The sequence below is a fragment of the Sorex araneus genome, chromosome 4, assembly GCF_027595985.1.
Source record: "Sorex araneus isolate mSorAra2 chromosome 4, mSorAra2.pri, whole genome shotgun sequence".
In the NCBI taxonomy this organism is placed as follows: Eukaryota; Metazoa; Chordata; class Mammalia; order Eulipotyphla; family Soricidae; genus Sorex; species Sorex araneus.
The window spans coordinates 98212516-98227088 of record NC_073305.1 but is presented as its reverse complement, the minus strand read 5'-3'; the positions used below and the strand labels follow the sequence as shown (position 1 = coordinate 98227088).

The window sequence follows — 14573 nt, the reverse complement described above, 5'->3', positions numbered from 1 at the left end:
AGTTGATGAAAGACGAGGGCATTTTAAAGCAGGTATCTTAGTTTATTTGGAATGCTCTAACAAAACACCATAAGTTAGGTGACTTGTAAGTAATAGAATTCTTTTTTCATCACAGTCCTGGAGCCTAGGAAATCCATGATTAAGGTACGAACAGATTTAATGTCCAGTTAGATCCACTTCTTGGTACAGAGGTATTAAAGAGGCTACAGGAGATTTTACTCATGCTTGGAAAGTTTCTAAATGAATGTATATTAATCTTATTTTCATAAATAATAATGTTTTTTTAATTCTTTAAAAAAATTGATCTGCAATCAGCATCTTCTTAAGAACATCATTCAGGACAATGTATTGCAGGCTCACTCAGATATCTATATATTAGATATATAGTATGTCCTGAAATGGAAAAAGTGCATTGATATATACATTTCTACCTGCTCAGACCATTTTTTGTTCCCTTCTCTCCTATTGATTCAAGATACTATTTTAACTACATACGCTAGTGTATAACATGTCTATAAGGCATTTGTAGTCTGAAAAATCAATTAGTTTCCCAATAGTACAAAAGTTTTGATATCAGCTGATTAAAGAAATTAATTCCCATGAATGGTACATCAGAACATTAAAAGGCTCAATTCAGCTTAGTGAAAGTTCCAGTTTTACACAAAATCTATAGTGGCAGGGAGCCTAGTATTTAATAATGGTATTTAATACTTTGTTTCCTTCTAATCACTTTACATGCAGAATTTAAGAGGAATATGGAAAAATAGAACAGTGGGAAAGGTACCTGCCTTGCATGCAGCTGTCCTGGTTCAATTCCTAGCAGCCCATCTGATCTCCAGAACCCACCAGGAGTTGTTACGGAGCCCAGAGCCAGGAACAAGCCCTGAGTATTACCAGGTATGTTTCAAAACCAAAAACAAGAGTCCATTCTATAACTATTAGACTCCTAAGTCATAAAAATTTCAGTAAATGATTAGAGTGGGGTGATTGATTTTCTGAAAGTTGTTGGTGGTCTGTGAACTTTTGTGTGGGTGGGGGGCATGTGACACAATGCTCAGAGGTTATTCCTAGCTCTGTGCTCAGAAATTACTCCTGGAGGTGTTGGCGACCATATGGGATGCTGGGAGAGGGGGAAATAAACTGGAGTCAGTTGCATACAAGACAAATAGACTGCCATAGACTGCCGGCCTTACTATCTCTCCAGCCCCTTCATTCAGTACCTTTAAGGTCAAACTGGGTATGTGTGTGGAACCACTAAGTGGGATGTAAGCCTAGTAAGGGGTGTTTCAAAGAAGCTACTCGGAGAACTCGAAATAAGAAATCTAGAGTCCTATACACGGTACTGATCTGCAGTGCAGGAAGACACACACTTAACTCTGGAGATCCAAGAACGGCTGTTTGTTTTGATAAAAGAGCCAGAATACTCTTAGTACCTAGGCTGACTCCTAAAGGTGGATGGTGTATGTGCTATCAATTTCTCTCTAGGGATTTGGATCATATGGGAGAAAGGAAAATTGGCCTAAAGTTGTTAGGCTCCTATTTGATCTTACCCCTAAGCCCAAGACCATCAAGAGAATTTAGCAGGAAGATACAGAAGTTTAGAGTATAATGAAATGACTTAGAGCTGAAATTCAAGTGGCTACCTGTAATACACATCATTGTGAAACATTTGCGGAACCAGAGAGTTATTAACACCTGTTTAAGGCCGTATTAATACACATTAAAACTCAAATTTCCCTCTTTATTCTGTATTGGTAGGGACACTCCTCCCATTTCAGAATTCCAACCTGAAGTAGACTTTTTGTAGGGAAGGTTATCATCACATAATAAATTACAGGGAGCTAGTTGCAAAACTAATAAGGCTGTGCTGCGTTGTATTTGTTTACTTCTGTAGTTAAGTATGTACTCACATGCCAAGAGACACAGGAAGTTATCCTATGGACTCCTTCTGCCTCACTCAAGGCATAGTGCCGTACTGGCTTGGCCTACTTTAGGATATTACAGTAGTTGCAACATCATGCTTACAAACCCAAATACCATTCGGTGTAAAGTCATTGCGGAAATTCACAGGCATGGACAGACTTAAACAGAAGGCCAAACGTTAACTCAGGCAGTGACCTGAGGAAAGCCAGGCCCACAGGCCCAGCAAACTGTGTCCTCTGGACGAGGGGTTAAGCTCTTTCTCCACCACCTTCCTGCTAGGTGCTCAATGGTTCTGCTAATTACATGGCCTCGACTATGAAACTTCCTTCCCGGAAGAAGGGGAAACCTCTAAGGATGTCTTGAATTTCCAGAGAAATTCCATTCAGCCTTTCCGGGGCTGGGGGGTGGGGGGGTTGGGGGCTGGGTTCTTCATCAATTTCGGCCCAATCGAATATTCCAAACTGGCTGCGTTGCCGAGCGACAAGACTTCACGCCGCCTCCCCGAGGGCCGGGGCAGCGCGATGACGTCACGGCGTCCCGGGCGCGCCCCGCCCCCGCCCGACCTAGCGCCAGGGGACGCTCTCGGGCCGGGTCTCCTTGGCAACCATTAGCTCCGCCCCTCTGGCCCTTTAACCTTTAGGGTGCGCGGCGGCCGCGGCCCTCTCACTCTTTCCCCTTTTTTCCCCCCTCCCTCCCCTTCCCCACCCCCTGCCCTCGGGGCCGTCGGGAGCCGGAAGCGAAGATGGCGGCGGCGGCGGCGGCCGGCGCGGCGTCGGCGGATCTGGTGATCGGCTGGTGCATCTTCGGCCTTTTACTCCTGGTAGGGGAGGCGCTTGGAGTTTTCCCAGGGCTTGGACGGGTGGGAGAGAGGGAGGGGCCGGGACTGCCGAGACCCTCCTCGCCCCGCCCCGCACTAGGCCCGGACTCTGGGGGGCGGGAGGGGCGCTCCGGTGCTGCCCGGGCGCAGGTGGACGCGGGGAGGCACCGACTTCCGCCCCCCGCGCCCGGACGGAGCGGAGCGCCGCGGCGTTTCCCCCAGCTCCCGTGTGGGCACGCGTGGGCGGGCCGGGCCGGGGCGCGGAGGAGACCCCCTTCTCCCAGGATTGAGCGGGTGCGGTTGGTGGCAGAGTTTGGCCAAGTTGGGGAAGGCGCCGGGCACCGTTGATGGCTGGGGAACGCCAAACGTTTTTCCTCCCGGCGTTCCTCACGCTCAGGGTTCTGTGCCGTCAACCTTCTAGGCGCCTTGTGCTGTTCCACCCTGGTGACTCGTGGCTTCTGGCCTCCAGATTTCCCTTTCCAGTCTGTTGGGGTCAGGGCGGAGAGCGCTGCCGGGCCGAGCACACCTGAGTGTCAGGTGATTCTCCCGCTAGCCCCATCGAGCTCTGGTGCCTGCCTATTTCAGGAGCGAAGCACGGTCTGCAGTGACCTGCTTTTAACGCCCCTGCACCGCGTTGACACTCTGGGTTTATTAGTAAATTCAGTTTGTTTCCTTGTGTGCGCAGCCACCCCCACCCCCAGTTCTTCTGTTTTTGTTTGTTTGTTTTTTTTTTCATTCCGGTTCCTTTTTTTTTTCTGTCCTAATGTGGATTTTTGGCCTTATGAAAACAAACAAGAAACAAGACTTAAACCTCAGTTTTGGGAATCCAGAATTACTTGACGTTACTTGATTACAACAAATGCAACCTTTGTGCTATGTTTTCAGAGCAGAGTTCCTAAAGAACTAAATATTTAGGAAAAGCCTTCTCCTGTTGTATAGATCTTTCACAGACTACCACTCTGCCATTAAAAAAAAAAAAAAAGAAATTACGGTCTTTGAGTTAAAATGTTTCGATATTGAAGGGGTTATGCTAAGTGAAATAAAGTGAAAGACAGTTATGGGATGGTTTTGTTCATATGTGGGATATGAATTAATATGGAACAGTAAAAAGCAAAATTCCTAGATTTACAGTAAAGTGGTCACCAGAATTAAAGGAAGGGTGTTGAGGGGCACCAGGAATTGGGATGTGGCTGGGAGTGGGAGTGGTGGCACTTTAAACTGCATATAGAGCTTGAGGCTAAGCCGAAATTCTGTAATATTGTAAACTACTTAATGTCAGTTGAAAAACAAAGGAACAGAACGACTTATCTTCTCACTCTTAGAAGATAATACTTCCTTAACACTGGACCATGCTGGCGAAGGAAATGGAAACATTAAAGTGTGGCTCTGATCTTCAAAACTATCCAGTCTGGTACTTGAGAGTCCCCAGCTTTTCTAGGCCATGGTCATTTGGTTTAGAAGAAAAGAAAGTACTATATAAATGATATCAGAGTCTGGTTAAATATCTTGGAAGCTATCAATAAAAGCACAGTAGTTGGAGGTTAAAACAAAGTGTGACCATTTGAGAGGGCCTAACGATAAGTGGGGCTGGAGCGATAGGGCGTTTGCCTTGCACCGGGCCTTCGATTCCTCCATTCCTCCATCCCTCTCAGACAGCCCGGCTACCCGTGGTGTATTAGATATGCCAAAAACAGTAACAACAGGTCTCACAATGCAGACGTTACTGCTCGAGCAAATCGATGAGCAACGGGATGATAGTGCTACAGTGCTACAGTGAATGATAAGTGGGGAAATAAAGTTTGTGGAGTGGGTGTTTTAAGTACTGGAAACCAAAGTATAATTTTGCAAATAGGTGAGAATAGAAAATAATATTGAAAGAAAGTGGAATTGAAGAATACTTTGGAATTGAGGAATACTTTGGGTAGATGAAGGTAAAGAAAGGAGCACGTTTAAAGTTACTAATTGGGTTATCTGTAATATAGAGAAATAAAAAGAAATTCAGTTGTTTGAACCTGAATTTTAGAATAGGGTCAATATATAGACTTTTTTAAAAAATTAGATTCTTACATATGATTGTAAATTCAATTTTTTGAGATGTTTTTCTTTTTGTATATATAGGAAATATTTCAGTGATAATAGTTGGTAATGCAGTCTTCAGAATTATTTACTGCACTCTTTTCAGAAAAAAAAAATCAATGCCCCCACCTCCAAATTTGTGTTTCTTAGAATGAACAAAACCACCCTCCAGTGCACCTAGACTATTTACTCTTACCTCCTCCCCCCCACACCTCATTTCAGAAGCAGGGCAGGGAGAAGCTTCCAGGAAACCTTGCTTTAGGTTGTTGTGGCTGTTGTTTTTTGATATCACACCCAAACTGAGATATAATTTTCATGGTTACTAGGATCTAAAGTCCTATGTACAAACTTTTATGTCCCATATCAAAAAATCCCTGGTCTTCTTTGCTGCACTTTATTTATTTATTTATTGCTTTTTGGGTCACAGCTGGCGATGCTCAGGGGTTACTTCTGGCTCTGCACTCAGGAATCACTCCTGGTGGTGCTCAGGAGACCATATGGGATGCTGGGAATCGAACCCGGGTCGGCCGCGTGCAAGGCAAATGCCCTACCCGCTGTGCTATCACTCCAGCCCGTTTGCTGTACTTTAAATGGATCCCCCCTCCATGCATTCTGCATGCTTGTGTGTGTGGGGTGGGTGGGTGGAGGTGGTGTAGGTATGAAGAGTAGGGTGGTAGTTCCCAAGTGATACTCAGGAGGCCTTTGGCCCCTCCCAGAGATTTCCCTGTGCTGTTGGTTCAAGAACCTTAGGGGTGATCTCTGCCACCCTTTGCTACTCAGGGGCCTCCAAAAACCAAGCCTTTCAATATTGGAAGTAGGGGATGGAGAGGGGAGAGCAGTATTTCCTTTTTCTTTTCTTTTCTTTTCTTTTCTTTTCTTTTCTTTTCTTTTCTTTTCTTTTCTTTTCTTTTCTTTTCTTTTCTTTTCTTTTCTTTTCTTTCCTTTTCTCTTCTTTTCTTTTTTTTTTTTTAATTTTATTGAATCACCGTGAGATAGTTACAAGCTTTCATGTTTGGCCTGTAATCACATATAATCACACAATAATCAAACACCCCTCCCTCCACTAGTGCACATTCCCCACCACCAATATCCTGGCTATACACCCCTTTCCCACCCTTCTCCTCCCTCCATCACTGTATCACTGTCATCCCCTTGCTCATTGATTTGCTCGGGTAGGCACCAGTAACATCTCCATTGTGAGACTTGTTGTTACTGTTTTTGGCATATCGAATACGCCATGGGTAGCTTGCCAAACTCTGCCTTGCAGGCGAGATACTCTCAGTAGCTTGCCGGGCTCTCTGAGAGGGACAGAGGAATCGAACCCAGGTCGACCATATGCAAGGTAAATGCCCTACCCGCTGTACTATTGCTCTAGCCCAAACTGTCTATTTAGATATAAAAATCTGAATCATAGGGAGCTGGTCTATAGAACTGAGTTTAGCACAGAGAAAGGACAGGGTGTGTCGACAGGACAGGTGAGACAGGAGACAGGCGGGGGTGTGTGTGGGGCCTTTTCCTTTCATTATCACATTGTCACCCCCCTCCCTCCATGGCAGACAGTACTCTCTCTTTACTTTTGGGCATTGTGGCTTGCAACACAGACACTGAGAGGTCATCATGTTTGGTCCATTATTTACTTTCGGCACACATCTCCCATCCCGACTGATTCCTCCAGCCATCATTTTCTTAATGGCCCCTTCTTTATTCCGTCGAGAGAGCAGTATTTCATGATGCTAGGAATCAAACCCGGGTTGACTGCACCTTTACCCTGGTACTATTTCTTCAGCACCCTCACACAGTGATTCATTGTATAGCACAGTGATTCATTGTTCCTTTTAAAAAGTGTTAGTTTCCTGAGTGATGCAGAATTTACCAATATGAATATATTTTATGACATGCCAAAATATCACATTCATTGCTGTCACCACTGATTTTGGCAGAATTGTCTGAGAAATAAGATTTGAGAAACCATCAATAGATTTTCCAGAATTCTGTTTCTTATTTGAAAGCTTCGTTGGACTTCGTATCATTGGCAACAAATATCCTTACAACCATATTCACTGTGCTTTCAAGTAAAATGATTTTCTTGGAAAGTGTGATTTTTTTGAGCTTCAGTTATATCAAAATGTTTTTTTAGCCAGTCTAATAGGCCTTTCTGTACGGTAGAACTTCAGTGCATACTTCACATTTCCTCCCAGTGGAGTATTTAAAAGACCCAAAGGCTGATGTTTAATAAAATAACTTTCTGCTTCTTTGAGTACAGTCTGAAGTGAAATTTTTCTAAAGGGAGTGGTGGCGAAGATAACAATAACTATGATATGGTTAGATGGAGTTTTCTTGGTTCATACTGTGTTCACCAGCAGTTTTGCACATGTGTCTTATATACCATGTTGTGATGTTACATATTGATATAGTAAATACATATTATTTTAATTGATATGGAGAGTGTAAAATCAACATAGTGATGAACATAAATGGCCCCTTAGTATTATCAGAATATAAATTTACCAAACCCTAATCACTGTCACTGTCATCCCGTTGCTCATCGATTTGTTCGAGTGGGCGCCAGTAACGTATCTCATTGGAAGACTTATTGTTACTGTTTTTGGCATATCCAATAAGCCACGGGTAGCTTGCAGGCTCTGCTGTGCAGGCGGGATATTCTCGGTAGCTTGCTGGGCTCTCCGAGAGGGGTGGAGGAATCGAACACGGGTTAGCCGTGTGAAAGGCGAATGCCCTACTGCTGTACTATCGCTCCAGCCCACCAAACCCTAATATCCACACCATTTTAGTATCTCTTGGGGAAGGGTTAGGGAACTGCTCCAACCCTGTTCTTCTAATTGTTAGCAAAATTATACATTTTGTTTTATAAAATCCCCCAAGATTTTATTTTTTGTAACATTTGCCAATGATTGCTATTTGTTAAGTAGTCACTATGACAAGGCATTATGCTTTACTCTACACCTCATTCAGTCCTTTTTACCTGCTGTGAAGTGGAAGTGTTTTTATTTTGTTCTGTTCTTGGGCCACACCCAGTGATGCTCAGGGATTACTCTTAGCTCTGAACTCAGGAATCACTTCCGGAGAGTTTGGGGATTGCACAGATACCAGGGATTGAACTGGAATTGTCCTCATGCAAGGCCAACACCTTACCCATTGTACTAGCTCTATGGCCACTGCTATGAAATATTTTTACTCCTATGTTATAGTTTGGACTGGAGCGATAACACAGTCCAGGGCATTTGGCCTTGCACTCGGCCGACCTGGGTTCAGTTCCTCCATCCCTCTCAGAGAGCCTGGCAAGCTACCAAGTGTATCCCACCCACACAGCAGAGCCTTGCCAGCTCCCAGTGGTGTATATGCCATATGCCAAAAACAGTAACAAAAAAAAGCCTCAAATGGAGGCTTACTGGTGCCTGCTCCAGCAAATAGATGAACAGTGGGAGGACGGTGGTACAGTGCTACAATGTTATTTATGTTATAAATTGATAATGTTGTAACTATGGATGAATTTAATGTTCACAAAAAGTTCTTTGGTGCTTTTTGTTTTGTTTTGGGGCCTTACCTGGCTATGTTCAGCGTTTATTCTTAGCTCAGGGTCTCAAGGATCACTTCTGGTGGGCAGTGGGGGTCTGGGCTGGGGGATTAGGTGTATGGTATGGGGTGCTAGGGATGGAGGGGTCGAACCCTGGTTAGCCTCATGCAAGGCAAGTGCCCTACACTCTGTACTAGTATTCCAGCCCCCTAGTGCTTTCAGTTTTAAAACTGCGGAAGGATTGGGCAGGGGCATTGTTCAGTGGGTGGACAGTTGACTTAGCCCAGCCCAGAGCATCACTGGGTGTGGCCCCAAAACATGCAATCAACTAAACAAAACTTCAAAAGGATCTCAAATTCAAAGTTTTGAAATCTCAGGCTAAACCTTTGTTAGCATACTCTCTCCTTTACAATAATTCCTAATCATGTTGAAATTTGTAAAAATGCAGATTTGAAGTCCAACAAAAAAATTATTTAGCATTTTGTGTCCAGTGCTGCTAATAGTATGGCTGTTGACTGGAAAGAAGGGCTTTGCTTCTGATCATTTCAATATAATTGGGGAATGTGTAAAAATTTTAAAATATATTTATAAAGAAGCTTGCTAAAATCATTAAGAAGTGATGTCACTATTGTAAAAATTATATTAAAAATTACCAGAAATGGTTTATGAAAATAATTTGCCAAGCCAGAAAATAAAACTATTATATGGATAATTTTAGAATTTGATTAACACTATTGTTTGTTTTCCTCTAATATTCAGTTTTCAAAGTCTTAATTCCCTTATTTTTCCTGCTTTTCTGATGCCAGTAGTAGTATTGGTAAGATGAAGGAATGGCATGACTTGGATGAATCTTTCTCTTTTATTTTTATTTTTTTTTTTGCTTTTTGGGTCACACCCGGTGATGCTCAGGGGTTACTCCTGACTCTGCCCTCAGGAATTACTCCTGGCGGTGCTCGGGGTATCATATGGGATGCTGGGAATCGGACCCAGGTCAGCCACGTGCAAGGCAAACGCCCTACCCGCTGTGCTATCACTCCAGCCCCAACTTGGATGAATCTCAAATGTGTTTCGCTAAGTGAAGCTAGACTCAAAAGATGACATCTTTCTATATAGTGTATAACTATATAGAGAGAAGATGAATTTATTTGTGTGTATGTATATATATATATATGTATATATATATATAGTGAAGTTAACAGAGATAGATAACAGTGGTTGTTAAAGGTGGAGAGTAGATAGATGTTAAGTGAAAAGTGGCAAAGGGTGTTTTTCAGGCTGATGAAACTATTCTTTTTTTTATTTTATTTTTTAAATTTTATTTAATCATCGTGAGATAGTTACAGGGTTTCATGTTTGGGTTACAATCTCACAATGATCAAACACCCACGCCTCCACCAGTGCACATTCCCCACCACCAATATCCCAGGTATACCCCCCCTTTCCCACCCTCTCCCTGTCTCCATGGCAGACAATATTCCTCATACTCTCTCTAGTTCTGGGCATTCTTATAACCACCTTGGCTCTCTGCTCAGGAGTCCCTCCTAGTGGTGCTTGAGGATCTGTGTGCAGTGTCTGGAGTCAAACCCAGAGTCAGCTGCATTCCAGGCGATCCTCAGTGCTATTGCTGCAGCCATTGTCTTTATACCTTATTGTACTGTTTGGACATTACGACATTACTTTAGTTCCAGTTGTTAAAGTTCCTTTAGAATGACAGTTCTCAAGTTTGATTCAGATTGGAATCCTTGGACATTTAAAATAGTGAAGCCTGAAAGAGACTGCTTTTGATTTTTATTTTGGGGTCATACCTGGTCTGTGCTGGCTTACTCCTGGCTCTGTTCTAGGGAAACATATGCAGTTGTAGTGTGTGGGATTGAACTGGGTTCAGCAACATGAAAGACAGGCTTGTTTTCTGTCCCATTCTCTTTGGTCTTGAGGTTTATGAGAAATTGATTTGGAGAGAGAATCCAAGTAGTTTCTTGAATAATATCGTTTCATACACTGTTAGTTCATTATGTTCTGATAAAAAATAATCCCTGGTCAGTATTCAATGAAATGATCTTATTTGGGTACCTGCTTTCTACACAGCCAAAGTTGACAATTCCTGATTTACAGTGTCTGTAATTAGCTACATAGAGGTTCTTAAAATACAATTCCTGGACCAACTGCAGCCTTGAATAGGGACTTTATCAAATCTTCCAAGTGATACTGATGCTCTTTAAAGTTAGAGAAACATGAGAATAAAGACATGTGTCTCTTTCAGTTGAAGATACATGCTACAAAAAGTGCCTAGACTATTAAATCAACCTCAGTATATTTGAGGGTATTTTTTCCACTAGAAAGTTCCTAGCAATGCACATGTATCATTTCCAATGTTTATGTTCCTTTAATTCGCCATAAAATTTGAATTGTTGTATAATGTGTCAATTGCATAGTGATTATTAGCAATAATAGTTTAGCTTTATTTAGCTGAACTGGAGCGATAGCACAGCAGGGTAGGACGTTTGCCTTGCATGCGACTGACCTGAGTCCGATTCCTCCGTCCCTCTCGGAGAGCCCAGCAAGCTACCGAGAGTATCTCGCCCACATGGCAGAGCCTGGCAAGCTCCCCGTGGCATATCCGATATGCCAAAAACAGTAACAACAATTCTCACAATGGAGGCATTACTGGTGCCCACTTGAGCAAATTGATGGAACAACGGGATAACAGTGACAGTGACAGTGAACCTTTAGCTGAATTCCACTTATTCTTGAACTACATGAAAGCAGAAGTTAATTTCAGGTTAGGTTTTAGGACAGAACAACTATCTACTTTAGGTTGGACAGATACAAGGACATAGGGGAAAAGTATTCAAAACAAGTTATAACTGTGATATATTGAAATCATTAATGGTTATACCTTATTTGATGAGTATATTGAAACTGCAGTGTTATTAATTGTATTAGTTTTTGGTCTTGTTGCATCTGAGACTTATTGGATTCATGAAAAGTGTCTTGAAAATTAAGTCTTGAACAAGTTTATAAGGGTAGTGGATCTTCCTAAAATATAAAATTATCTTTACTTGACCAACTTTCCCTTTGAAATCTATATTAAAATTGGTTTTATATAAGGACCAGGAGGTTGGTCCATGGTTGAAAACCTGTCTCAAATGCTAGGGGAGAAGGCAGTTGGGATAGAGAAGGGGCTATCATAACAAAGATAGTTGAAAATGATCACTCTGGATAAAAACCTTATGTTGAAAACAGGTAGAGGAACAAACATGAAAACCTCTCAGTACCTGTATTGAAAACCGTAATGCCCCTAAGGGGTGGGGGTAGTGAAGGGGGACATGAGAGAGAGAAAGAAAGGGAGAGATAGGGGAGAGAAAGGGGGAAGGAGGGAGGGAGGAGGGTGGGAGGGAGGGAAGGCAAAGAGAGACTGTCATAGAGACAGGCTGGGAGGGTGGCAGGAGGGTAAACTGGGAACATTGGTGGTAGAAATATACACTGGTGAAAGGAAGGGTGTTAGAACACTACATGACTAAAACCCGCCCATGATCAGCTTTGTAACTCTGTTTCTCATAGTGACTCAAAAAAAAAAAAAAAAAGATTTTATAGAATATTAACAGGACAGTAACGGAACATTTTTTTTTTGTTTTGTTTCAGGCTATTTTGGCATTCTGCTGGATTTATGTTCGCAAATACCAAAGTCAGCGGGAAAGTGAAGTTGTCTCCACTATAACGGCAATTTTCTCTCTGGCAATTGCACTTATTACATCAGCACTTCTACCAGTTGATATATTTTTAGTGTCTTACATGAAAAATCAAAATGGTACATTTAAGGTAATTATTATATTATTTTTTCCTTTCAAAGTTGTAGTAGTTTTTGAGGGAGGGAGAGTCAAACAACTTTTCTAAATGGTATTCAGGAGGCCCAGGGATACCTCATGGAAGTTCTTGGCCAACTGACAGGGTGGTTACACTCATATGTCCTACCTGGACCACCCGCTGGTGTGCCGGGGCCTTTATGTTATAACTTGCGTTGTTCCAGTCACATTGTGGTACCAGGGTTTGAATAGAGATGAGTTGCGTGTAAGGTGTGCTCCTTAACCTCTGTACTATGTTCTCTGGCCTGGTACTAAGTATTAGCAGACCAGTATATGTTGTGCTTTGTTTTGTTCCTTGGTAAGAAAAGATAATGGAAATAAAAGCAAATGTATATATAGAGAGAGAGAGAGAAAGAGAGAGAGAGAGAGAGAGAGAGAGAGAGAGAGTATAAACAGACTATTAACTGACGTTTTGCCAAATACGAAGAATGATGTTTATTAATCTGAAAATATATTAGTCATGATAAGTTTTATTTTTATGCCTCTGATAGCTTCCTTGAAGTTTTACTTGATTTTACTTAATGTAGTAAATTGTTAGAAGAGCTTTCATTAACCGTAGCTTTCATTAACCGGATTGAGGATTTTCAGTCAATGTACTAGATAGCGAGGGAAAAAAAGATGGGATGTATACAATCTGAATTCTTATCTTAACTTTCTAGCATGGATATTTGACCAAATGTGTTAACTTTTCTGGACCTCAAATTCCTTAGTTTTATTTACTTAATTATATTTGTATCATATTATGTGCGTCATTTGGTGCTAGAGATTGAACCTCAGCTCTCACACATGCTAGGCATATTCCTGGCTCAAGTTCTTCTTTTTGAAGATGAAGCTATTGAGCTTAAATATTTCTAAGTTTTTATTTGTTTATGGAAATTCAATTTACATATATTAGCTGAGCTCCTGTGAGGGAAGATCTGCTTTTTTTCCCCCTCCTGTATGTAATGTGTAGTAGGTACTAAAAATGGAATAAAATATTATTTCAGTTACCTTAATAATGCATGGTTTCCAAATAAGGTCCTGAACTGGGCCAACTGGGCTTAAATAATTTGACAATATTTTTGTAGTTAAGTTTAGGTATATCATGATTACTATAAAGCTACATTTATTTTATGTGGGTAAGTAATTAATTGTGCATTAATGGACCTTTTAGTATGTGAGAAACTGTATGAAGATATTAGCTGTTGAATATTTACTATATAGCATATTCTTCTCTAAATCATTTACATACATTAAATCCCTTTTCCCCAAATGCTCCTTTGAAGTAGTTAAGTTTTAAACAGGATTTTAAAAGACAATAAACCAAGATTCAGAAAGGTAAAGTAACTTACCTAAGGTCTTTTCAACTAGTGAGTGCTGGAGATGGGATTTGAAGCTCTGCAGTCTGGCTCTAGAGCTTTCCTTCACTAGGGGACAGACACACACACACACACACACACACACACACACACACACACAGAGGACATTTTACATATAGAGAAATAGCACTATCCCTTATATAATTATTATCTGAATAGAAGATCTTAAAATTTAGAATACTTTATTGCTTAGATTTTGTGTGAATGTATTTTTACTTTGAAAAATTTTAAGGTAGGGTTTCTCATGAACTTACAGACTTTTTCTTATGTACCTGTTCTGGAATCAAGCTTAAATTCCTAGTTTCTAGGTATTAGTAATGGATTTTAATTTGATGTTTTTTTTTTCTTATGGTTCCAGGGACTTAGGACTGCACATGAGCAAAGCAATGTGTTTTACCACTGAGCCACATTTTATCTTCTTTTTTGTTTTAAAATCTGTAAGATTACGATAAACTTATAAGAGAAAGACTCTAAGAATCAACCTAGCTACAAAAGTAAAAGTATTATCTATAGAAACACAGGCACTTGTTTTAAGTGTCCTCTAACTTTGAAGTTTAAATATGTTGTCAGTAATTGGAAGGGAAGAGTTTCATGTTAGTGTTTTTTTATTTTCCCCTTTCCTAAAACCAAAATTTTTTTCTCCTTATTTCTATGATAGTGTTCAGCAGTGGTCCATAGTTGCCTCTGTTTGCTTAGTTCTGTTTTAATCAACTCAGAACTTACATAAGGTATCACTTTTTTTATATCTTTTTTCTTAATACTGCTCTCTCTCTCTCTCTCTCTCTCTTTCTTTGTCTGTCTCTCTGTCTCTGTCTCTGTCTCTCTCTCTCTGAGGGGTGGATGTTGGAGAGGGCACACCCAATTGTGTTCAGGGCTTACACTTGGCTCTGTGCTCAGGGATCACTCCTCACAGGCTCAGGGGACCACATTGGGTGCCAGGAATCATACCTTGGTCAGTTGTGTGCAAGGCAAAAGCCCTAAGGTCTGTCATATCATGATGA

At 41.4% G+C, this 14573-nt stretch overlaps 1 protein-coding gene across 1 annotated transcript in view; it reads left to right on the top strand.

Annotated features, from left to right (window-relative positions):
* Positions 1 to 2459: 2459 nt before the first annotated feature.
* LMBRD1 (LMBR1 domain containing 1) overlaps positions 2460 to 14573 on the top strand; it is an 85388-nt gene continuing 73274 nt past the window's right edge. Inside the window, exons 1-2 of the mRNA XM_004605884.3 lie at positions 2460 to 2743; positions 11994 to 12170. Coding sequence (XP_004605941.2) covers positions 2666 to 2743; positions 11994 to 12170 — 255 coding nt within the window. The 5' untranslated portion in view covers positions 2460 to 2665. The remainder of the gene's footprint in view (positions 2744 to 11993; positions 12171 to 14573) is intronic.